At 35.9% G+C, this 25,542-nt stretch overlaps 1 protein-coding gene across 1 annotated transcript in view; it reads right to left on the bottom strand.

The window, feature by feature from the left end:
- NDUFAF2 (NADH:ubiquinone oxidoreductase complex assembly factor 2) overlaps positions 1–25,542 on the bottom strand; it is a 165,867-nt gene that overhangs the window by 28,473 nt on the left and 111,852 nt on the right. Inside the window, exon 3 of the mRNA XM_066375580.1 lies at positions 15,431–15,471. Within this exon, the coding sequence (XP_066231677.1) occupies positions 15,431–15,471 (41 nt within the window). The remainder of the gene's footprint in view (positions 1–15,430; positions 15,472–25,542) is intronic.

The raw sequence follows: 25,542 nt of genomic DNA, 5'->3' as shown, positions 1-25,542 counted from the left end.
TCATCATGTTATAAGGTCCTCAGAACTTCTTCATCTTAACTTAAACTTTATCCTTTTACCAGCCTCTCCCTATTTCCCATAAACCCCAAGCCCCGGGCAACCACCATTTTACTCAGTTTCTATGAGTTTGATTTTTTTTTTTAAGGTTCCACATATAAGTTATACCATGCAGTATTTGTCTCTCTGTGTGGCTTGTTTCACTTGGCATAAAGTCCTCCAGTTTCATTCATGTGCAAATGATAATTTCCTTCTGTTTTTAAATTGAATTTATTGGGGTTAAGAAAATTATATGGGTTTCAGGTGTACAATTGTATATAATAAATCCTCCGTATATTGCACCATGTGTTCACCACCCCAAGTCAGCTCTCCTTCCATCACCATTTATCCCCTCTATACCCTCTTCCACCTCCTCTTACCCCATTCCTCTCTAGTAATCATCATACTGTGTCTGTGTCTATGAGGATTTTGTTTTTTGTTTTGTTTTGCTTACTCCCTTCATCTTTTTCACCCAGCCCCAATTTCCTTCCTTATTTAAGGCTAATAGTATTTCATTGTATTTCATACACACACACACACACACACACACACACACACACACACACACACACACAAACACCACATTTCCTTGATCCATTCATCCACTTACAGACACTTAGGTTATTTCCATACCATAGCTAAGGTGAATAATGTTGCAATGAACATGTATATATAGATATCTCTTTTAGATAATGGTTTTGTTTCCTTTGTACACATTCTCAGAAGTGGGATTTTTGGATCATAGGTTATATCATATGGTAGCCACTCTATGCTATAAGTTTTGATTAGAGAATCTAGTGCATTTATATTCATTTATTTGTTTATCTATCTTTTATTTATTTATTTTTAGTCCATTTAGATTTGAAGTAATTACTGATAGTTATGGACATACTGTTGCCATATTGTTCATTGTTTTCAGGTTGTCTTTTAATTCCTTCATTCCTCTCTTGCTCTCTTATATGATGGTTTTCTGTAGTGGTATGCTTTTATTCGTTTCTCTTTAGCTTTCTTTTTTTTTTATCTACTATAGGTGTTTGCTTTGTGGTTATCAGAAATCATATTTGATGCTTACATAAAAATATTTATAGCAGCCTGTTCTAAGCTGAGAACAAGTTTACACCTATACAAAAGCTCTACATTTTTATACTCCTCTTCAACATTTTGTTTTTGATATTGCATTTACATTTTTATGCTGTGCATCCATTCATAAATTATTTTAGTTACAGTTATTTTTAATAATTTTGTCTCTTTTAATTTTCCTACTAAAGTTACAAGTGATTTACCCACTACTACTGCAACAAAAGTAGCCAAATTTACCTATACAGTTACTTTTATCAGTTAGTTTTATAGCTTCATAGCTTTTCTTGTTACTAACTGAAATCTTTCATTTCAGCTTGAAAAACTCTAACATTTAATTTATTGCCAATCTATGGTAATGAATTCCCTCAGCTCTTGTCTGGAAAACTCTTTATTTTTCCTTCAGTTTTATAGGGCAAACCCTCTTACATTTCCAGCTTGGCTTCCCATAGTATCCCATGCTGCAGAAAGGTGTCAGAGCAGAAAGCTGAAATTACTCAGTAGAGCTGTAGCAAGGTTGTACCTGTGATGGCAGTAGCTGTAGCTAGGCTGGAGTAAAGATAGGACAAGGGGATATGAGGGAAGATTCACCAGGCATCCCATGCAACGTTCTTATATGCCTGTTTATTTCCCATTGGGACTGAGAATTTAAAATCATCTTGAACTACAGAAAAAGATTACCTTTTTGAAAATTCAAATATATTAAATTGTTCTGAATATTATGATGGAAAAAAACAGAGGCAGCTCTTAGGCTATATCAAAGGGGAGACAACAGAGCAGAAAATTTCATAATTTCTACAAAGCAAACATTTAAAATACCACTTTATTGTTCTCAAACATAGATTAATCTTTAAAAAATATTTTAAATGAATGTAGAGCTTAGAATTATTTCTATATAACTCCACATCAAATTAGGATTCTTTTGACTTTAAGTAGTAACCAGTGGAAATAATAAAATAGCAGCTATCACTTATTTAATGCTTATTTTGGAGCTAGGCAAGGGTTAAGCAAGTTATATATATACCAGTTCACTAGGCTAAAAAACTATCTTAAGAATAATTTTCAACTTTTTGGACAATGACCTTCAGTGAGTATATTAGGGTTTTCCAAAGAAATAAAACGAATAAGATTTGGATGGATATATAAATAGGGGTGAGCAAAAGATGGTTTACAGTTGTGAGTTTGTAAAACAGTTTACTCTTTTATTAGTTATACAACTGTAGAACTACTTTTGCCTACCCCTGTATATACATGTATGCATATGTATGTATGTACATGTGCAGTGGTAGGATTCAAAAATTTACCAGTTCTCTGCCCTAATGACCATTTTAAGTATAAAAAAAACAATATACTGAAAGGTAATTATTTCATGCATTTAATACTTAAATAAGAATAAAAGAGATACACAAAACTAGATTATAAGAAAGTTTTAAAATATTAATGAAAAAATATTGAATACTGTATTTCCCTATGTATAAGATGCTCCCATGTATAAGATGCACCTTAATTTTGGGGCTGGAAATTTGAAAAAAAAAATGTATTACATAAAGTTATTGACTGGCTTCCAGTAGCCAGTCGTGGATTGATTTCTCAGTGGGAGAAGGACCAAACTTATGTTCAGCAGCATGATTTCCATTCACTTTTGCAAACTGGATCTCTTTTAACTTGAATTCAGCACTGTATGAAAATCTTTTCTGAGCTGTTTCTGGGCAGAATGTGGATAAATGTAACCTATCGTAATATACTGGTAACAAGTATGAAACAATGAGCACAAAGACAAGTGCAAAAAGCGGAAAATGCAAGTAAAAAAATCTACAACCACAGTATAAGATGCACCTAGTTTATAGACTCCAAATTTTTAAAAAAAAGACGTATCTTATTCAAGAGGAAATATAGTAATACCTGACAAAAAACAATAAAATTGTTATTTAAGATATTTCCAACGACAGCTTGTCACCCCCTGGTTTGGCACTTTTTTTATTTATGTTATATGTTTGTTTACTGAAGTAACAAATGTGAGGGAATTAAAATGTAGTATTTCATTAAAGATATGTTTTATGAAATGAATAAATAAATATTACAAGCATAGTTCCATGAATTTTTTTTTTCACCTATGGATGGAATGACCATTATTACGGGTGCTTAGAATATGCTGTTGCGCAGATGAACATAAAAAAAAAAAGTAAGGAATGTAAATTTGTGACTTCCATGTTGGGTGGCTGCCCAGAAACCCACCTTAGAGAGAACCCTGATTACAAGTGCCATTTTAACAACTGGTTCGCTGAACTCAACAAAATATTATGTATCGGTTCTGCCAAACTGGTTGGTGTAAACCGGCTGAATCCCACCACTGTGTGTGTGTGTGTGTGTGTGTGTGTGTGTGTGTGTGTGTGTGTGTGTGTGTGTATGAATATATATAGGTTGCAGGAAGGAGGTTGATTGAATGATTTTAAGGAATTGGCCCACATAATTATGCAGGCTGGTATGTCCAAATCTTCACAGTGGGCTAGCAGGCTAGAGACCCACTGTGGGATGAGGTAATGTACCTCAAGCTCAAAAGCAATCTATAATCAAGCAGAATGCCCTCTTTTTCAGAAGATGTCAATCTTTTTTTCTTAATGTCTTCAACTGATTGGGTGAGGTCTACCCACATTATGGAGAATAATCTGGTTTACTCAAAGTCTATTAATTTACCGTGTTTTTAGCCCCGTAAGCCGCACCTGACCATAAGACACACCTAGGGTTTTAAGAAGGAAAATAAGAAAAAAAGTATTCTGAACCAAATGGTGTGTTAAAATATTAATAAAATACTGTGTTTTTCGCTCCATAAGACTCATGGGCATTTTCTCCTCCACTCTTTGGGGAAAAAAAGTGAAGTGAGTCTTATGGAGAGAAAAATACAGAATGTTAAACTCATCTGAAAAAATAAACACCTTCACAGCAAAATCTAGACTAGTGTTTGACCAAATACCTGAGTACTATAGCCTAGCCAAGCGGACATATAAAAATTAACCATCACAGTAAGAAATACGTTTTACATCTCAACTTGGTACACAAATATATGTACAAGTGTGTATCTGAAATAAGAATTTCAGAAAACAATACTTTCTCTTAGCAAGGTTTTGCATGCTGGTATTTTCTATTCTGTATTTTTTCTACTTCATTAAAAAGAAAAAATACTTATAACCCACTAAATTGATTTCACAATCCACTAATGTATCACACAAATTGAAAAACCCTGCTATAGATGACACATCCATTTACTCATGTTTTAGAATACTAGTAAAGAAATGAATCACAGTGACACCAGAGTGTGATATTTGAGAAGGAAATTAAGTATATTTGAACATAATGAACACATATATATATCTGAAAAAATATATAAAAATGCCTAATTCCCTATTACCATAGCAACATCATCACTTAGCAAATGAGTATAGTATTTTACCACGGCCATAATATATATTTGAGGATAAAATATGGCGGGCCTAAAGACATAATAAAATCAGAGGCAATCAACTGTGGCTTGGCGCCCTAGAGGGTACATCACCAATAAAATCAATACAATTTTCCTATATACCATTCCCCCCTCCCATTTAAAGAAATCAAATTACATCTGGTAAAAGTGGTCAGCAGCAATTTATTTATTTTTATTTAAAATTATAAAGAAAATCATTATTTCTCCAGTATGAAAAGAATAAAAAGAGTCACAAGAAATAATTTTGGTAAGATAACTGAAAAGCAGTGTGGATAGAAAAATAAAAAAACAGTCTAACTTCATTTTAACTCCCTTAAGCTTTCTTACTCTGGATGTAAGCACAGTTCTAAAACCTAAATGGAACTTGTTCTAGTGACTGATGATGTATGACTCAGAAGGTTAACTAGTCAGAATCAATTCTGTGTACTTTTCAATATGCACCTACTAAGTTACAGTGAATCTCAGAAGAACCTGAGCACAAGCATATCTAAAAAGAATGAATAGTAGCATTTTATTTATATACAACTTAAAAAAAGTCTATATTCTGCTCCTTAAAAGTCAGATGAAGAACAAAATAGAAAAAAATGTGTCAAAAATAAACTAAGTTCAAACTCAGACCTCAGCTTTGTATATAATATAGGAAGCAATCCTTTCAGACTGAGACATGAGGATGCTTGAAATTTGAGATACTGTTTTTTTAGTAAGACCCACCTAAAATTGATGTTTTGAAAACCAAAGAAAAATTACAATATAAAGTAGCATAAAATGTTCTCACACAATTAATAAATAAATACTACAGTTAGAGAAGCGTACTAGGAGTACAGACTCTGAGGAGCACAAAACACTCAAATAATACACTTTTATTTCTTATCACATTTTTCTAGAGAAGCATGAAAACTATATTTTTGATTTTACAAATACAGAGGTCAATATCAAAGAAGGTACATAAAAAAGGCATCTCTAAGTGTTATGCTGTTGTTTGAACTATTTATTTTTATTCATTATGATAGTTAAGAATACAGAACCAGAATACAAAATAATAAGTATACCAAAATTAGTTACCGTATTTCCCCATTTATAAGATGCAAAATTTTTAAAAAAATTTGAGGTCTAAAAACTGGGTGCATCTTATACAGTGGTTGTAGTTTTTTTTTTACTTCCATTTCCCGCTTTTTTATGCATGTTTTTGTGCTCATTGTTGAAGACAGTGATTTGTCATCAGACACAGATGAGGACAAGTGAATGGATGGGAATTTTGACAGTGATGAGGAGTTGTGTAAATTTTTTGTGTGTGTGTGACAGAGACAGAGAGAAAGGGACAGATAGGATCAGACAGGCAGGTAGGGAGAGAGATGAGAAGCAACAATTCTTCGTTGAGGCGTCTTAGTCATTCATTGATTACTTTCTCATATGTGACTTGACAGGGGAGGGCGCTACAGCAGAGTGACCCCTTGCTCAAGCCAGCTACGTTGGGCTCAAGCCAGAGACCTTGAATTTCAAGCCAGTGACCTTGGGTTCAAGCCAACAACTATGGGGTCATATCTATGATCCCATGCTCAAGCAAGCGACCCTGCACTCAGGCTGATGAGCCTGCGCTCAAGCCAGATGAGCCTGTACTCAAGCCCACAACCTCAGGGCTTTGAACCTGGGTCCTCCATGTCCCAGTCCAATGCTTTATCCACTTCACCACTGCCTGGTCAGTGAATTTTATGATGAATAAAACTTGAATTCAATAACTTTTTTTAATACATGTTTTTTTCTCCAAATTTTAGGCCCTACAATTAAGGTGCATCTTATACATGAGGAAATACGATATGTACCCTTGTATGCATGGGTAAATTCACTTGTTATTGTTAAGAGTTATGTAGCTAGTCATAGGATTTGGGGTAACTTATTATTTCTATTTTTTTTAAGTGAGAGGAGGGGAGATAGTGGGACAGACTCCCACATGAGCCCCAACAGGTATCCACATGGCAACACAGCCTGGGGCTGATTGTTGAGTACCGAGCTATTTTTGGTGCCCGAGGCTGACATGCTTGGACCAACCAAGCTATCCTCAGCATCCAAAGTCACACTCAAACCCATCAAAGGCGAGCCACTGGCTGTGGCAGGGGAAGAAGTAGAGAAGGGGAAAGGGAGGGAAAGAGAAGCAAATGGTCTCTTCTCCTGGGTGTCCTGAATGAGAGTCGAACCTGGGACGTCCATAATGCTGGGCCTACACTCTATCCACTAAGCCACCGGCCAGAGCCATTATTTATATTTTAAAAAACAATGACTATATTAATGTTTTAATAAAACAAAGAAAAGAAATCAAGTTAAGTCACAGTACAGGCCAAGCCAAAGAATCACAAAAGTAGCCCACTGTCAGGTATACCATATTTCCCCATGTATAAGATGCTCCCATGTATAAGATACACCTTAATTTTAGGGCCCAAAATTTGGAAAAAAATGTATTACATAAAGTTACTGAACTCAAGTTTCATTCATCATAAAATTCATACAACTCCTCATCACTGTCAAAACTCCCATCCATTAGTTTGTCCTCATCTGTGTCTGATGATGAATCACTGTTGTCATATATTGCCTCGTCCTCAGTTCCATCTATGGCATTGGAAATGCCACAACCACTGTATAGGACACACCCAGTTTTTAGATCCCAATTTTTTCGAAAAAAGTGTGCATCTTATACATGGGGAAATACGGTAAATTACAGAGCCTCAGGCAATCTTAAGTGGGTACAAGGCTGCTTCTTTGCCTGGTCAAAGGTAGGCACAAATGGGTTTGGCATGAGAGAGGTCAAATGACTGACATAAAAACCTGGCTAACAGGGACCTTTCATTGTAAATAGCAATAAATCCATTTAATCACATCTTCTCTGGTGGGGAGGTACCATATTTGTCGCTCCATAAGATGCACGGGCATTTTCCCCTCCACTTTTGGGAGGAAAAAGTACATCTTATGGAGCGAAAAATACAGTGTTTTATTAAATATTTTAACACACCATTGGTTCAGAATATTTTTTTTCTTGTTTTCCTCCTTAAAACCCTAAGGTGTGTCTTATGGTCAGGTGCATCTTATGGAGCAAAAATACAGTAAATATGCTAGTTCGGTAAATACAGAATGTGACTTTAATCAAGCTCATGATATACTCTTTCTAGTCTTGGAAACCGAAGATTCCAGAATGACTGTACCACTGAACACATAATGCTTCTGTGTAAACTTGCAATAAACCCTGATTTCTGAAAGCAATACGTGAATGTTTTTTCCTTGAAGCCTTAAAGAAAAAAACTAATTCAGTTTTACAGAGAAAAAAATGATACTAAAAATAAAATCTAAACATTATTTAACAGAGTTATGATATGTAGAGAGGGTGCTATGTATAATAGAAGTCTACAAAGAAATTATGTTGGTTATTAAGCACATACCAGGCACTTAAGAAGTAACTAAATGAGTAATAAAACTATATAAGCATCAGGGCTTTAAAGAGAAATGCCAAAAGCTGGGCCACCACATGACTGTTTCTTATGCGTATTGCTATGATAATTCCTTAAGTGTCCTTGACATTTTAGAATATCAGATATTTCATTTTTCCGTTTATTTTGAATATCTTATTTTAAAATTTATTTTATTTTATTTTTTAAGATGAGAGGAAAGGAGATAGTGAGGCAGACTCCCACATGTGCCCCGACTGGGATCCACCTGGCAGCCCTATCTGGGGCCAATGCTTGAGTATCAAGCTACTTTTAGCACCTAAGGCTGATGCACTCCAATAGAGCTATCCTCAGTGCTGGGGGCCACACTCAAACCAATCAAGCCACTGGCTGTGGGGGAGGAAGAGGGAGAAAAAGGGTGAAGGGGGGAAAAAGCAGATGGTTGCTTCTCCTGTGTGCCCTGACTGAGAATCAAACCTGGGATGTCCATATGCTGGGCCTACGCTCAATCCACTGAGCCACCACCCAGAGCCTGAATAGCTTATTTTTCTTAAAATGTATCTTTATAAGATTTAATATGTATAATTATAAGATTTAATTGTATTCTTTTAAAAGAAAATATTTCGCCTGACCAGGCAGTGGCACAGTGGATAGAGCGTTGGACTGGTACGCAGAGGACCCAGGTTCGAGACCCCGAGGTTGCCAGCTTGAGCGTGGGTTCACTTGGTTTGAGCAAAAGCTCACCAGCTTGGACCCAAGGTCGCTGGCACGAGCAAGGGGTTACTCGATCTGCTGAAGGCCTGCGTTCAAGGCACATATGAGAAAGCAATCAATGAACAACTAAGGTCTCGCAAAAAAAAACTGATGATTGGTGCTTCTCATCTCTCTTCATTCCTGTCTGTCTGTCCCTGTATATCCCTCTCTCTGACTCTCTCTCTGTCCCAGTAAAACAAACAAACAAAAAATTTCATGTATATAAATTAATATAGCTAATATATACCCGTCTGCCCACCACCAACTAAAGAGGTAAAGATCTTCCAAAACTACAGATCTAACCAAAACACTAAAGATAAGACCCACCATTCACCTTAATAAATAAAACAGTACAGATATGACCAAAACACTGAAGATATAGCCAATAAAACTCTGTGACCCCACCCTCTCACATTCTCCTTCTCCAGAGGAAATAATCACTCTAAATTTCTTGTCTATAATTTTCATGCATCTTTTTATACTTTCACTGCATCTTTATATATCCATATACAATATAAGAAGTGGCTTTCTAAGTTTTTTGCACACTTATTTCCTAAAACTTCTGAAAACTAGGCACCCCATTGCATATTTTAGTTGACATTTAAATAATGGCAAAGGATGTATTTTCTAGTTTATTACATATTGAATGCATGTTTTAAACATGTTTTGTCAAAGCCTTGGAGCTTCAGTTTCGCTTATTCAATTTATGGAAAACATAACCATATAATTTAATTGGCAAAGCCAGTCCTCACTGTCAAACCCAATCAGCCAAATCTAACTTACTGTGTCAGAAAAAGTCTAACTTAATTTTTAAATTCAAATAAACATGTTATTATGTGTCCCCATGACAACTTTCTCATTTGGTGAATTTTAATTTTAGTATAGATAAATGGACAGCAAGCTAGCTAGCTAGAAAGAGAAACTATAAGGTTTGGAGCCTTGCATCAGCTTGTCGCCTGGATGAAAGAATGCGTTGCCCCTTAAATAATTTTTATTGAAGTTTTCTCTGCTTTGCTCTCAAGGGACTCTCCCTCAGGAGAGATTCACTCTCCAGTAGTTTCTTTGTTTTGGTGCCCTGGAGATTTTTAAACCCCAAGGCAATGCACCATAGTAAGATTTAATATGGACAAGAGATAAGGTTTTCTTTTGAAAAGTGGGAGACAGATGATTATGAAATAAGTCAGAAAGGAGAACTGGCAGACCAGAAGGGGATTCTCACACAGATTATTTTTAGGAAAACTACATATGGAAAAAGTGAATATGGAAATGAATTCTTTAGAGCTATCCATACCTGTATATCCCATAGAAAGTCTTTATGTACCCAGTGGTACAAGTATCCCCATCAAGAGCAGGGGTTAGCAAACTAGGCTCTATCTGCCACCTGTTTTTTTGTAAGTGAAATTATATTGGACACTTGTTCCCATACTATATATAACTGCTTTGACACTGCAATGGCAGAGTTAAATAGGTGAAACAGAGACTTTGTCTCATAATGCCAGAAATATTTACCATCTGGTGCTTTAAAGAAAAATTTTCCCATCCTTCAGCAGTATTTTTCAACCACTGGTCCGCAAACAGGTCCACCAGAAATTTTGTGACTGTTCACGAAAAAGTTAACCACCTTGATGTTGTATGAAGATAATAGACCCAATGATCTTAGTTGAATTCACTTATGCTCAGAATGACATCTGCAGCCCTGGTAGAGCAGTGATAGAGCATTGGCCCAGCATTTGGAAGTTCCAGGTTTGATTCCCAGTCAAGGCACAGAGGAGAAACAACTATCTGCTTCTCCACCCCTCCTCTTCCCCTCATCTCTCCCTCTCTCACAGCCATGGCTTGAATGGTTAAAGCAAAACTGGTTCAGGCACTGAGGATGGCTCCATGGCTTTGCCTCAGGCGCTAAAATAGCTTGGTTGCTGAGCAACAGAGCAGTAGCCCAGACAGGCAGAGCATTGTCAAGTAGGGGGCTTGCTGGATGGATCCCAGTGTGGTGCATGAAGGAGGAGTCTGTCTCTGCCTCCCTGTCTCTCACTAAATAAATAAATAAACAAATAAATATTGACTTCTGCCTTGGTGGTCCCTGAAATAATTCTCCTATTTTCACTGGTTCCCAAGAGTAAGAAAATTGAAAACCACTCTACTGAATTGCATATGCATTTTTAGAAATTCTTTTCTATAAATCAAAGTTATATATTCATATAGTTTATAAGCCCAGATCATTTTAAAAGGCTTTTAATGAAAGATATATTTCCTTCTTTCCAAAGAAAACTACTTTATATTCTTTTAGCTAATATTTATATTATAGTACAGCCAAACCAGGGATCCACAAAATTGTTTGACAACTATAAAGCAGACTAACCTCTCCATAATATCTAAATAACATTCCTAATGTTATTCTTTATTTTTCAGTTTTAAACATTGTCTATTAACCTCTTATTATTAAAATTGAAGACTTTAACCCTGGCCAGTTGGCTCAGTGGTAGAACGCCGGCCCGGGTGTGTGGATGTCCTGGGTTCGATTCCCAGCCAGGGCACACAGGAGAGGTGCCCATCTGTTTTTCCACCCTTCCCTCTCTCCTTTCTCTCTATCTCTCTCTTCCCCTCCCACAGCCAAGGCTCCATCGGAGCAAAACTGGCCCGGATGCTGACGGTGGCTCCATGGCCTCTGCCTCAGGTGCTAGAATGGCTTGGGTAGCAACAGAGCAACTCCCCAGATGGGCAGAGCATCGCCGCGTGGTGGGCATGCCGGGTGGATCCTGGTTGGGCACATGCAGGAGTCTGTCTCTCTCCCTCCCTGCTTCACACTTCAGAAAAAAATACACACACACACAAAAAGTAGACTTTGCCCATCATTCTTGTGGCCTAATACTCTCAATATAGTAGTAGATCAATATTTAATATTTATAATTAGTAAACACTGTTCACAAGGGAGTTATCTAGTATACCAGGATTACTTTTCTTTTGCAACCCAAGTTTTGTTTTCCTTGGAGATAATAAATAAATTCTGTTTATTTTCCATGTACTTATCTATAATTCAACCTCATTTGATATGTTCAGTATGTACGGTATGTGTTCACTTAATTCCTCTGTTTTCAGAATAATACCCCTTTCTTAAAATTTGTCTGGAAAACAGACTGTTTTTTTCCTCTTTCCCATAAATAAAGTTCAGCTAGTTAGAGAAGTTGTCTAGTTTTCAGACTTTTATAAAAGGAATTTAACAGCATCCTTTTCTTTTTCTTCAGGTTTAACATTGATAATCTTTATCTATCTAAAGTACTATTCTTTAATATATGGTTCATGTTAAAACTTCACCAACTACCCCAATACTGTCCTTTACTGTTAAGACTTAGCCAATTCAGGATAAAGTGCTACATTTAGTTGTCATGTTGATCATTCTGTCTTTGTTATTCATAACACTGACATGACCAGTCTGGTGTTTCATGAAATATGTACCAATTTAGGTTTTCTGGTTGTTTCTTCATGATTCAAATAGATTGTGTAATTTAAGAAGTACTACATAAGTAATGCCTTATTCTCAGTGCATTATACAAGGAGGTATACATGATGTAAAATCAGTCCTACTTGGTATAACTTTTAACCACCTGGCTAAGGTGGCATGCTCTAGATTTGTCTACCATAAAGGTACCTTTTTACCCACTGTATTGTATCAATAATTAATAAGTAATTTGCAGGGAGCTACCTTGATACCATGTAAATATCCTGTTCCCTAACAAAATTTGACGGAATGGTTTTAGTATCCATTAATGATTTCTCTAAATTTATTGAAGCATCTAATTGCTTCTTAAATAGATTTTTAGCCAGGTTATTGATTTTAGCACAATCCTCAACTCCACTTTCAGAGTTTCCTGGCATTGCCAATTAGTAAGCATTCTGGGGTTTTGCAGTTTAAATTGGGTTAATTCTGGGCTTTTTCCCTCTGCGAGATTAGGAGTTATTCTTCTCAGTGTTGCTAAATCTGTTGTCACTTGTTCAACTGCTTTCCAGCTTCCAAAGCATTGTTGCTGTTTTGCCTCTTCAATATTTCTTGACCTTGTAGGTTTATGTTTTTTCAAATAACTCTCTTTATTGTCATTCTCATTAGGCTTGATGAGACAGTGAACTCATGTGTTTAACTTAACTAATTTTACTTGGAAGTCCATTTTTCCCTGCATTCAAACTTCATATACATGGCATCATACTGTACGAAATCTTACAAAACATGCTCTTTTTTGCTCAATATCATGTTTCTGAGAAAGCAGCTCTAGTTCATTCATGCTAAAACCCAGTACATGAACATATCACAATTTTCTTATCCATTTCCACTCTATTCCCCAAAGTGATACTGCAAGCTGTGGGGTAGGGATCCATTTTCCACAGAAGTCAGGTTCAAGGTTGCTTTTGTGGGGATAGAGGAGGTTGTATTGAGATGGGGCACGTGATTCTGGAGCAGCTGGCAAAGTTCTATTTCCTCACTTTGGGGGAATAATTCATCTTATAAAATAACTCATTAAGCTATACATTAAACTATTGTGTTTTTTCTGTATGCATGTCTTATTTTACTTTAAATAGGGTTTTTCCCCTTAATATGACACACCTAGAATCTCTGATTAAAGAGTCTACAAGTGTTAGTGGTAGAGTAGTGTTTGGTGATAATAAGAACTAAGGCATGGCTATAAACGTGGTTGTTGACTTGAGGTAGGGATACTAGTGTGGATGAAGTAAAAAAAAAACTTAACAGCTAAAACTAGGAAGACACTGAAGGGAGAGGTCTGTATGTCTGGTTCTAATTTCTGCCATCAGTGTGGGAGGGTGGCGTAGAGGTAAGCAAAGATAAAAGTGACAAACAAGTAGAAAGAAATATACTTGCATTACAAAGGTCCTACACTCCCCTGGGCCCACAAAATAGAAGAATATTTTGAAAGGACTGGGGGATGGTAAGAGCAGTTGAACTCATTTCTTTGTGTGGGCTGCGGGAAATGAGCACAAGTCACCTCAAGGAAAGGGGATCTTTCAGACGTAGACAGATTTCTGAGTAGGCTATGTGGTAGAGAGTTTCTAGGGCAATATTAAAGGTGAAGGGTAATTTGCAAATAAAGAAACAGAAATTCCTGAAACACAATGGAAAGAGTCAGGAAGGAGGGAAAGGTGTGTGTATGTGCGTACGCATGCATGCATACACATGTGTGCTGGGTAGGGTACAGAAAAGCTTAGAGAATGATGCAATTAATAGTATATTAGAAAAGAAGAGAGGCTTCTTTTTTAGATATTCGAGAATATGAGCATGGATAAAATGACTTGGTCTCCCTCTTCTGATTGGAGCTCGAGATGCTGGATTACCTAAAATTTACAAGGGTGGTGCCTTAGAACTGATTATTGCAGAAGCCTCTATCTAATCACTTTGCACATCAATGTTTCCAGAGAAGAAGGCTTTCAAAGTTCTGAGGATAGAAGAAACACTTTTACTCTGAGAGTAGTAGCTCTTATTACAACCAAGAGAGGGTGAGTCAGGTCTCCTCAATCCATCCTACCAATGTAAACCACTGGTGATATTTCTAAATCATGGATCACACTGACTTTTCCCCCTTTTATTCCAAAGTTCACTGACATTAGAGAGAAGAGTCTTTAAAGAGTAAAACAGGGCCAAAGTGGAGCAACATACAAAGCTAGAGATGGGCTTAGAGATGTGCTCAGACAGACCTTGGCCAGACAAACATTGATGTGGTCAGTATAGGAGGAATGGAGTAAAGACAGGTATATCAATTTATGGGTCATTAGGAGTTCTTCCCTGGAATACCCCAATTCTCAGCAAGTGGGGCCTGAGTGTTGAAGCTCATCTATGTTGTCATAAGAGTTTGTAGTAGTAAGAGAATAGGAGAAGAAAAAAGGAAAAAAAAAAAAAAAAGGAGGGAAGTCCTAAATAATAGAAGAAAAGGAATAGGCATATACTAGAGATTTTAGAAACTTTCCTTTTATGAAATACATTTATTTCTTACAAAATATTTTATAATACTCTATGCTGTTGTTTTAAAATAAAAATTATAAAATAAACACATTTTAAGGACACATATACTACAGCATTGCTATGTTTTTAATTCTGCATACCACCAAAACTATGTTTTAAAAGTCTTAAATAAAAACACAATTCAACTAGTAATTACTGAGTGCTATGTGTTATAATATTATTGTATATTTTAAAGTTTCTTTGGGTACTCAATAGAGTTAAATTTACATAAAATTATGAAATTTTAAGTTTTATATAAAAGGGCAAATAAGCAGGGCATGATTTGGATGGGACCAAGATATTCAGTGTTTCTCAAACTCTCCACCAAAGCATCAGTATCAGAATGGAGAGCTTTTGGGGGCAGGGGGGACGTTCTGATGCAAACTGCTGTAAGCCCAAACTTTCTAAAAATGTTTTAAAGTTTTAGTATTTTACTTTAAAATTCATATTGATTTTGTTATATTCCATAATTTATGTATTTATTTTACTATTAAAAAGTCTTAAATTATTTTCTGTGGAACAAAATCAACACTTTGGTAAGATGCATCATATTTATTCTGAGACTTCATGTATCTCTGGGAGTACAAATTCCCGACTGAGAAACACAACATTATAAATCCATGCTATTTGAGTGTTTTTCTTGTGTATTCTTACCTCCATGGTGGGTGGAATTTTCCTTGTTCTTCTAATCCAAGCTAGAAAAAAAAAATTAATTTAAGTTTTCTATAACTTGTACCAATTTTTTATTCATTCATGCATAAAACATATATTTATTGATCAACTGTTATATATTGTTTTAGCCACTGAAGATAAAACAGAGAACCAAATATGAACTCCCTCTCTCCTGTGGTGTAGGTACTAGTGAAGGGAGTATAAAAAAAATACAAAGACATGTGATGTCAGAAGGTGATCTGTGTCATGAAAAGATGCAAAGTTTGGGAGGATAAAAAGGGGACATTTTCATATCTAAAATCGTACCTCATATAATCATCTGAATTCAAATTGTGTATGTATCAGATATATGCCAAGTCACAATTCAGTAAAATTCAAGGCAATATCAAAAGTATATTACCCTAAAAATTTAAATTAGTTATTGCTCAATTTATAAAGGAAGGCACATAGAAAGTTTTATTTCACAGAGATTTCTCTTCTGATCTGCTCTAGCAAGCAGATGGTCGGTATCATCAGGTCTTAAGTCTAACAGTCTGGAGATGCGCTGCAGACTAGAAAGGCCCAGATTTGTTGAGTGTTAGTGGGTACTGAGCACTACGCTAGATGCTTTACAGCAACAGGAAGGGAGTGGGTTGCCTCTGTGGGAGTGTATCAAAATCACTGACAGCAGAGAGGAGGGTCTGAGAAGAGCATAAAGAACATAGTGCATTAGATGGCTACTAAAAGCAAACTTGGAAAGTGTTAAAAATAGTAATTAACTTTTTCCAGAAGAGATTGCTGTGGATTAAATTTGAAAGGATAGTAGGTGAGAGAAAGGGATACTGACTTTCAGTTGGTTATTTACCTTCCTCTAATAAAAAAAAACACTAAGAACAAGACATTTCAAAGTGAAATACTTAAAAATTTAAAACAAAAAAGATAGAAGTAAACCTCTAAGGCTTTTTCTTTACTTCATTCTCTCAGCAGCACTTACTTAGTGCCAAGTATATGCAGTACACAAATGTATGTTCCCTGAAAGATGCTAAGGAGAATCCCACATGTGGGAAACCTGAAGTCTAAGGAGATCTAATCTTAAGGAACTGGAATGCAGAATAGCAACAATGAACTGTGGGCCTGCAATTGGTTATTTCTCCCTGCTCTGTCTCTCTTGTACTGATCCCATGCATATAGTTTTAATACAGCCCCAGTGTTTTGCCTTCTCTACTCCTGTTTCTGAACTCCTACCCATGTTATTCTTTTCTGCACTGTTTTTCTTGTTAGCTTCTGAACTGGTCCACTTCTAGTCACAACTTGCACAGGTTTTATATTCCTTGTTAGGTTGTGAGGTTGTCAAGGGCAGGATGGATCTGTGGGAGATTATTTTTCTACCACCTCAATGCCTTGAAAGAGTTGGTATATAATACAGCTGTTAATGAATACTTCCACTATAAAATAATTCCACTATCACAGTATTTGTTTTAATGGGATTTCGACTTGTATTAGAAAATCCCGGTTAATAATAGCAGAATTCCTCTGTGCAATCAGGGAAGAAGTGGTTTACAGAACTTTCCCGCTGCCTCTTTGATTTGTTGGAAAGCCAGCATGGCCTGTGGTGGCACAGTGGATAAAGTATTGACCTCGAACGCTGAGGTCGTCGGCTTGAAATCCTGGGCTCTCTGTGGTCAAAATAAAACTTACTAATCTATATTTATAGGTATTTCTTCTATAAAAGAGGCTTCTTTTAAATAATTCAACATGAGCCATATAACTCTAAAATGTTTAATCAGTAAATCTTCAGTTTTAATATAGATTTAAAACTTAATTCAGAAAAATCAACTGGTAGGGCTGGGGTTGGCAAACGATTGCCCACAAGCCAAGTTCAGCTAGTGAGGAACAGGATTTCATAACACATGAAAATTTTCATAGAATTCAAATTTCAGTGTCCGTAAAAAAGGTTTTATTGGAGCACAGCCACACTTATTTGTTTACATATTGCTTATGGCTACCTTTGTGCTACAACAGCAGAGTTGAGTATTTATAACCAACAGCATGGCCCACAAAGCCTAAAATAATTACCATCTGGCCCTTTAAAGAAAATGTTTGCCAACCCCTGTGCTAGGGCTACCATTAAGTATAATTCTTTTATCAACAACTGTATATCTTGATTCAAAACACTTTCATATTACCTAAAATAAAAATTATTGTTAAATAGTACACTTTTTACTAGTGATTATTATCATGAATTCTAGAGTCTACGAATACATACTGTTGTTTGGATCATGGAGACAAAGTAAAATGGCACAGTGCACACTTATTATCAGCATGAGAAAAACAACTAAAAACAACAATTTGCCTAACTGATGAATCTGTAAACAACATTTTCAGTTTTTTTAAAGGTTGGATAAACAGCCTGACCTGTGGTGGTGCTGTGGATAAAGCACTGACCTGGAATGCTTAGGTCGCGGGCTTGAAACCCTGGGCTTGATGGATCAAGGCATATACAAGAAGCAACTACCACAATTTGATGCTTCCCACTCACTGCCCCCTCCGCCCCCTTTTCACTTTCTCCTCTCTGTGAAATCAATAAATAAAATCCTAAAAAAAAGAGGTTGGAAAAACAAAAACACTTCAATAGAATCCAAATAATTTTTTTAAATCCTAAGGTAGATTAATTAATAGATCAAGGAAAATCTGATATGTGTTTTCTAAAGCTTACTGGTTTTGGGTAAGTTCATGAAATTCATTTATAGATGTGAGAATGTAATATAACTCAGATATGTATTAAGTACTCCCTAGACTATTCACTCTCATGAGACATTCACTATTCTCTAAGTAAAGATACAGGATTTTCCATTAGCTTTTCTTTCTTTATTTTTTAAAGGACATTAATATTTTAAAAAAATATTTATTTTATTGATTTTTAAAGAAAGAGAGGGAAGGAGGGAGGGAGGGAGGAGAGAGAGAGAGAGAGAGAGAGAGAGAGAGAGAGAGAGAAAGGAATATCAATCTGTTCCTGTATGTGCTCTGACCAGGGATCAAACCAGCAACCTCTGCGTTTCAGAACAATGCTCTAATTGAGCTATCTGGCCAGGCCTAGCTCTGTTTTGATGGCTGATGGAAGAAATATCTTTAATCTAGATAAATGCAATTGCTAAAATAATTTTGTATATTTATGATTCTACAATGACCAGATACTTAAAATGTCTTCTTGGAATAATGGTTGATATCCCTTCTTTGTTATGCATCAAATAAAGGTTTACAACTGACCACTCATTTACATAATCATCCCTAGTTTCCCACTCCATTCGACAAAGGCTGCTGAAGGCTGGCAAAATTTAGGAGGAAAGAATAAAAATAAGCATTACATTTCTTTTTTTACTTCACAATAATCTGGAACTGAACATCTACCCAATTATAAATTATATAATAATTTTGCCATTGCTAATTATACCTGTATGGTGGGTTCTGTATCAGTCTTTATTATAATGTCACCATTGTTTGAACAGAATGTAGCAAGGTAACTGGACAGTTTACACCTTAAGAGTCTAACATTCCTTCATCAGTGTTCCTTTGCATTCTCATCAGTATGCATAATATTTTCATTGAACTTTAATATTTTTATTAGAACATAACACATTATAATGAGCACAAAAGTGAGCATGCAAATTAAATCTCCCATTAATAACTTAAAGAAACTAAAAGAAGAAGGCAAGAAAATACTTCATGAAGCATACATTCTATAAATCTCCAAAGGCACTCAAAATAGCTAACATACTTTTTAGAAGCATTGCCAACAGGGGTTAACGTAAATGAGATTCAGTAAGGTAACCATTCAGAACTAAAATTGTAGAAAGGTTATCAACAGTCTGCATTCAAAAGATACATTAGAAATATGTGTTTACTTCACTTAAGGAAAAGACATCATAATAAAGCCTCATCTTTTAAAAAAAATTATCTGTGTCTGTTCTGAGTGTTGACATATCATAAAGAACTATAATATAAAAAATTCACATTTTTTAATTGTGAAAATTCTTCAAATGCTATATTATGGAATGAGTCATTTTGATTACTGACCCTTAAGCATATCTTAAGGATATTATTAGATTTAGTTGGCACATTTAAGTTACAAATTTTGTAATAGCTCAAGGCTATTACTGTCCTTTTTTAAAAATTAACTTTATTGAGATACAATTTATATATAATACAGAGAAACCATTTTAAGTATGCAATTCCATGAGTTCTGACAAATGTACAATCTTGTGATCAGCAGTACAATCAGTATACAGAGCCATCACCCCCAGAAGTTCCCTACTTTCTAACCATATGCAAAACCCACCCTAACCTACCCACAGCTCCAAATGAGTGATTTACTTTCTGCCACTATTGATGAGTTTTGCCTTATCTACAATTTCTTATAAATGAAATCTGACAGTATGTACTCTTTGGCATCAAGCTTATTTTACTCAACATATTGTTCTTAAGGTCATTCATATTACTGAATGTAAAGCACAGACTCTTAAGGTAGCCTCCACAAACCCCTCCGCTTAGTGTTTAGTTTTGTGTGATCTCTTCCTCTTGAGTAAAGGCGTAACCACCTGTAACTTACTTCTAACTATGAAAATATGGCAAAGATGTGGGATGTATGTGATTACATGATTGATTACTTGCATTAACAGTGCAGAATTATTAGTCTTAGATTAAACTCTGCTCCAGTTCACCTGACAAATCTCAAAAACGTTTTTATTTATTAATTTAGAGTGAGAGGGGAAAAAAAGGAGAAAGAGAGAGAAACACCAATTTGTTCCACCCATCCATGCATTCATTGTTTGGTTCCTGTATGTGCCCTGATCGGAGATCCAACCCACAACCTTGGTGTATCATGATGATGCTCCAAACAACTGAATTACCCAGCCGGGCTCCACCTGACGAATCTTAAAAAAAAACAAAACCCTGAAAGGATCAAATTGTTTCCAAGAAATTTAACTATGTCGTGTAAAAATGCTCAAGAATATATTGAATATATATATACATATATATATGAATACAAAAATATCCAGTATATAACCAGGCAAAAATTTGAAATGTCTGATATCCAATCAGAAATTGCTGAGCAAACAAAGAAGCAGCAAAATACTTTCCATATTGAAAGCAAATGCAAGTGGTAGAATTAGTAGACAAGAATATTAAAAGTTATAATGAACTCTATATGTTCAGAAAGCTACAGGAAAGACAAAAGAGACCTGGAAGATATAACACAGACCCACATCAACATTGTAGAGATGAAAACTACAACCTCTAAAATGAAAAATACTCCCAATGGATTAATAGAAATTTGACATTGTAAAAAAAAATAACAATAATAGACTTGAAGATACATCAGGAAAAACTATACAAAATGAACCAAAGAGAAAAAAAAGTCTCCACAAATGAACAGAGCATTTGTGAGCTATGAGACAACTTGAGCAGCCTAAAATTATAAATGGAGTCACTAAAATAGAAAACAGAGAAGGACACAGAAAAAAAAATTGAAGAAATAATAGCAAAATTTTTCTAAATTTGATGGAAACTATAAATCCACAGGTCTAAAAAACTCAAGAAACTTTAGGCACAAGCTATTCCATTATCTACATCATAATCAAATTGCTCAAATGCAATTAAAAAGGATAAAACTTTAAAACAGTCAAAGAAGAAAATATACATTACATACAGAGGAATAAAGATAAGCATGACAATAGATTTCTCAACAGAAACTATGTAAAGAAAAATATTTTTAAACTACTGAAAGAAAAAAAATACTATCAACCTAGAATACTATACCAAGAGAAATCTCTTTTAAAATATATCGCTGACATATCAAAGAAGAAAGAACTCAACACCAGCAGACTTACATTTAAAGAAATGTTAAAGGAAACCTTGTAGATTAGACTAAAGGAAAATGACTCCAGATGGAAATCTGGATCTAAAAAAGGAATAAAGAGCATTATAAATGGTAACAATATGGATAAATATGTCCTATTTTTCTAATTAATTAAATCTCTTTAAGTGCAAATTTACTGTTTAATAACAATAACAATGTAGTGTGTAATTTGTAACACATGTAGAACTAAACTATATGACAATAACAACAGAAATAGTAGAAGGGAAAAATGGTGATATGCTTTTATAAGATTATTATACTCTATAAGAAGTAGAATAATCACATAAAGATTCTGATATGTTGAGATATGTTGAGGATGTAGTCTATAAAATCTAAAGCAGATACTAAAATAACAAAACAAATAGATATACCTAATAACCTACAAAGGAAAATAAAATTAAATGATAATACTCAGTAATGAATCAGTTTGCTTGGGCTGCCATTACAAAGCACCACAGAGTGGGTGGCTTAATCAACAGAAATAATAATAATAATATTATTATTATTATTATTATTACTGCAATTCTGGAAGCTAGACGTCTGAGATCAAGTAGTTGGCAAGGTTGGTTTTTTTTTGAGGCTTCCCTCCTCAGATTTTAATGGCTGCCTTTTCTGTGTCTTCACTCAGTCTTCCCTCTGTAGATGTGTGTCCTAAAAGCCTCTTCTATTGGATTAAGTTTCACCTTGAAGACCCAATTTTAACAATTATGTCTTAAGAGACCTTATCTCCAAAAACAGTCTTTAAACACTGTCCGGGGTACTGTGGGTTAAGACTTTAATATAGAATTTGGGGAAATATAATTCAGCCATAACAACTAAGAATGTAGAGAGGCAACATCACTACATATTCTAAAGATATTAAAAATATTTTAATATTATGGTCAGTTTTATGCCAAGAAATTTGGAAACTTAGATAAAATGAACAGATTCTTTGAAAGATACAACCTACCAAAGATCTTGCAAGAAGAAATAGGTAACCTGTATATCCTAAATCTTTTTTTAAAACTTTTTTAGCGAGAGAGAGACAGAAAGAAGGACAGACAGGAACAGACAGGAAGGGAGAGAGATGAGAAGCATCAATTCTTCATTGCAGCATCTTATTGTTCATTGATTGCTTTCTTGTATGTGCCTTGACTGGGGGGCTACAGCAGAGCAACTGACCCCTTGCTCAAGCCAGTGACCTTAAACTCAAGCCAGCGTCCATGGGGTCACGTCTATGATCCCACACTCAAACCGGCAACTCCACGCTCAAGCTAATGAACCCACGCTGAAGCTGGCAACCTCAGGGTTTCAAACCTGGGTCCTCTGCATCCCAGGCTGATGCTCTATCCACTGTCTCACCACCTGGTCTGGATGTATATCCTAAATCTAATGAAGAAACTAAATTTGTAGTTAAAAACTTCAGACCAAAATGGCTTCACCAGTGAAGTTTATAAAATATTTTTAAAAGTAATTATTAACTCTATGTAAATTCTTGGAGAATACTGAAGAAGAAATTTGTCCAAACTCATTCCATGAGCTCAGCATTACACTGGTACTAAAACCAAGCAAAGACATTAGAGGAAAATAAAATAAAAAAGAATTACTATCAAGTAGCTTTTTTTTTTTTTTTTTTTTTTTTTTTTAGTGTCCATAAATAAAGTGTTATTGGAACACAGGAAAGTTCATTCTTTACATATCACTTTTGTTCTACAACATTAGAATTAAGGAGTTGTTACAGAAACCAACCACATAGCTCAAAAAGCCTAAAATATTTGCTATCTGGAGCTTTATAGCAAATGTTTGCTGATCCCTGCCCTAGCCTCTTTTCAGCCCTGGATTGAATGGGCTGTGCAATCCTGGGCAAGTGACAGCACTTCTGTGGCCCTCCTTGCTTTTAAAATGGCTATAAAACTTTTCTCCACAGGCAAGTGTCATATTAATTTTCTATTGCTGCATAACAAATCACCACAAACATGGTAGTTTAAAATAACACCCACAGGCCCTGGCCAGGCAGTTTAGTTGATTATAGGGTCATCCTGATACACCAAGGTTATGAGTTCAATCCCCAGTGAGGGCACATATAAGAATCAACCAACCAATGAATGCATACATAAATAAGTGGAACAACAAATTGATGTTTCTCTCTCTCTCTCTCTCTCTCTCTCTCTCTTCCTACCTCTCAAATATCAATCAATCGATTTTAAAAATCTAAAAAACAAAATATTATAATAACACCCACAGTTGACACTTGAATAACACAGGGGTTAGGTGTGCTGACTTTATGCCCTGCATAGTCAAGAAACCAAGAATAACATTTGAAGAAAGCCAAGAATGACTTCCTAAAAACTTAACTAGTAATAATCCAAGGTTGACTAGAGGCCTTACCAATAACATAAACAGTTGATTCAAGTATTTTGTGTTATATGTATTATATAATGTATTCTTTATATATTTTTTAATTAATTTTAATGGGGTGACATTGATAAATCAGGGTACATATGTTCAGAGAAAACAGCCCTAGGTTATTTTGCCATTTGCTTATGCTGCATTCTCATCATCCAAAGTCCAACTGTCTTTTGTCACCTTCTAACTGGTTTTCTTTGTGCTCCTCCCCTTCCCCATCCCCCTCCTTCTCCCCCATCCCACCCCATAACCCCCACACTCTTGTCCATGTCTCTGAGTCTCATTTTTATGTCCCAACTATGTATGGAATCATATATAGTTCTTAGTTTTTTCTGATAAGTAAATCAGAAAAAATAAGTAAATTTCGCTCAGTATAATGTTATCAAGGTTCATCCATGTTGTTGTAAATGATCTGATGTCATCATTTCTTATGGCTGAGTAGTATTCCATAATATATATGTACCAAAGCTTTTTAATCCACTCATCCTCTGATAGACACTTGGGCTGTTTCCAGATCTTCGCTATTGTGAACAAGCTGCCATAAACATGGGGGTGCATTTCTTCTTTTCATACAGTGCTATAGTGTTCTTGGGGTATACTCCTAACAGTGGGATAGCTGGGTCAAAAGGCAGTTCGATTTTTAATTTTTTGAGGAATCTCCATACTGTTATCCACAGTGGCTGCACCAGTCTGCATTCCCACCAGCAGTGCAGGAGGGTTCCCTTTTCTCCACATCCTTGCCAGCACTTATTCTGTGTTATTTTGTTGATGAGTACCATTCTGACTGGTGTGAGGTGATATCGTGGTTTTTTTTATTTAATTTAATTTTTTTTTTTTACTTTTCTTTCTGAAGCTGGAAACGGGGAGAGACAGTCAGACAGACTACCGCATGCACCCGACCGGGATCCACCTGGCACGCCCACCACGGGCGATGCTCTGCCCACCAGGGGGCGATGCTCTGCCCCTCCGGGGCGTTGCTCTGCTGCGACCAGAGCCACTCTAGCGCCTGGGGCAGAGTCCAAGGAGCCATCCCCAGCGCCCGGGCCACCTTTGCTCCAATGGAGCCTCGGCTACGGGAGGGGAAGAGAGAGACAGAGAGGAAGGAGGGGGGGGGTGGAGAAGCAAATGGGTGCTTCTCCTATGTGCCCTGGCTGGGAATCGAACCCGGGTCCCCCGCACGCCAGGCTGACGCTCTACCGCTGAGCCAACCGGCCAGGGCCTAATTTTTTTTATTGTGGTTTTAATTTGCATTTCTCTAATGATTACTGATGTTGAGCATTTTTTCATATGCCTATTGGCCATCTGTATGTCCTCTTTGGAGAAGTATCTATTCATTTCTTTTGCCCATTTTTGGATTGAATTGTTTGTCTTCCTGATACTAAGTTTTACAAGTTCTTTATAAATTTTGGTTATTAACCCCTTATCAGATGCATTGTCAAATATGTTCTCCCATTGTGCAGTTTGTCTTTTTATTCTGTTCTTATTGTCTTTAGCTGTGCAAAAGATTTTAGTTTGATATAGTCCCATTTGTTTATCCTGTCTTTTATTTCACTTGCCTGTGGAGACAAATTGGCAAATATATTGCTGCGAGAAATGTCAGAGAGCTTATTGCCTATGTTTTCTTCTAAATGCTTATGGTTTCATGGCTTACATTTAAGTCTTTTATCCATTTTAAGTTTATTTTTGTGAATGGTGTAAGTTAGTGGTCTAGTTTCATTTTTTTGTAGGTACCTTTCCAATTTTCCCATCATTTGTTGAAGAGGCTGTCTTTACTCCAATGTATGCTCTTCCCTCCTTTGTCAAATATCAGTTG

Source organism: Saccopteryx leptura, chromosome 1 (genome assembly GCF_036850995.1).
Source record: "Saccopteryx leptura isolate mSacLep1 chromosome 1, mSacLep1_pri_phased_curated, whole genome shotgun sequence".
Lineage (NCBI taxonomy): Eukaryota > Metazoa > Chordata > Mammalia > Chiroptera > Emballonuridae > Saccopteryx > Saccopteryx leptura.
This window is presented reverse-complemented; position numbering and strand designations above follow the sequence as displayed.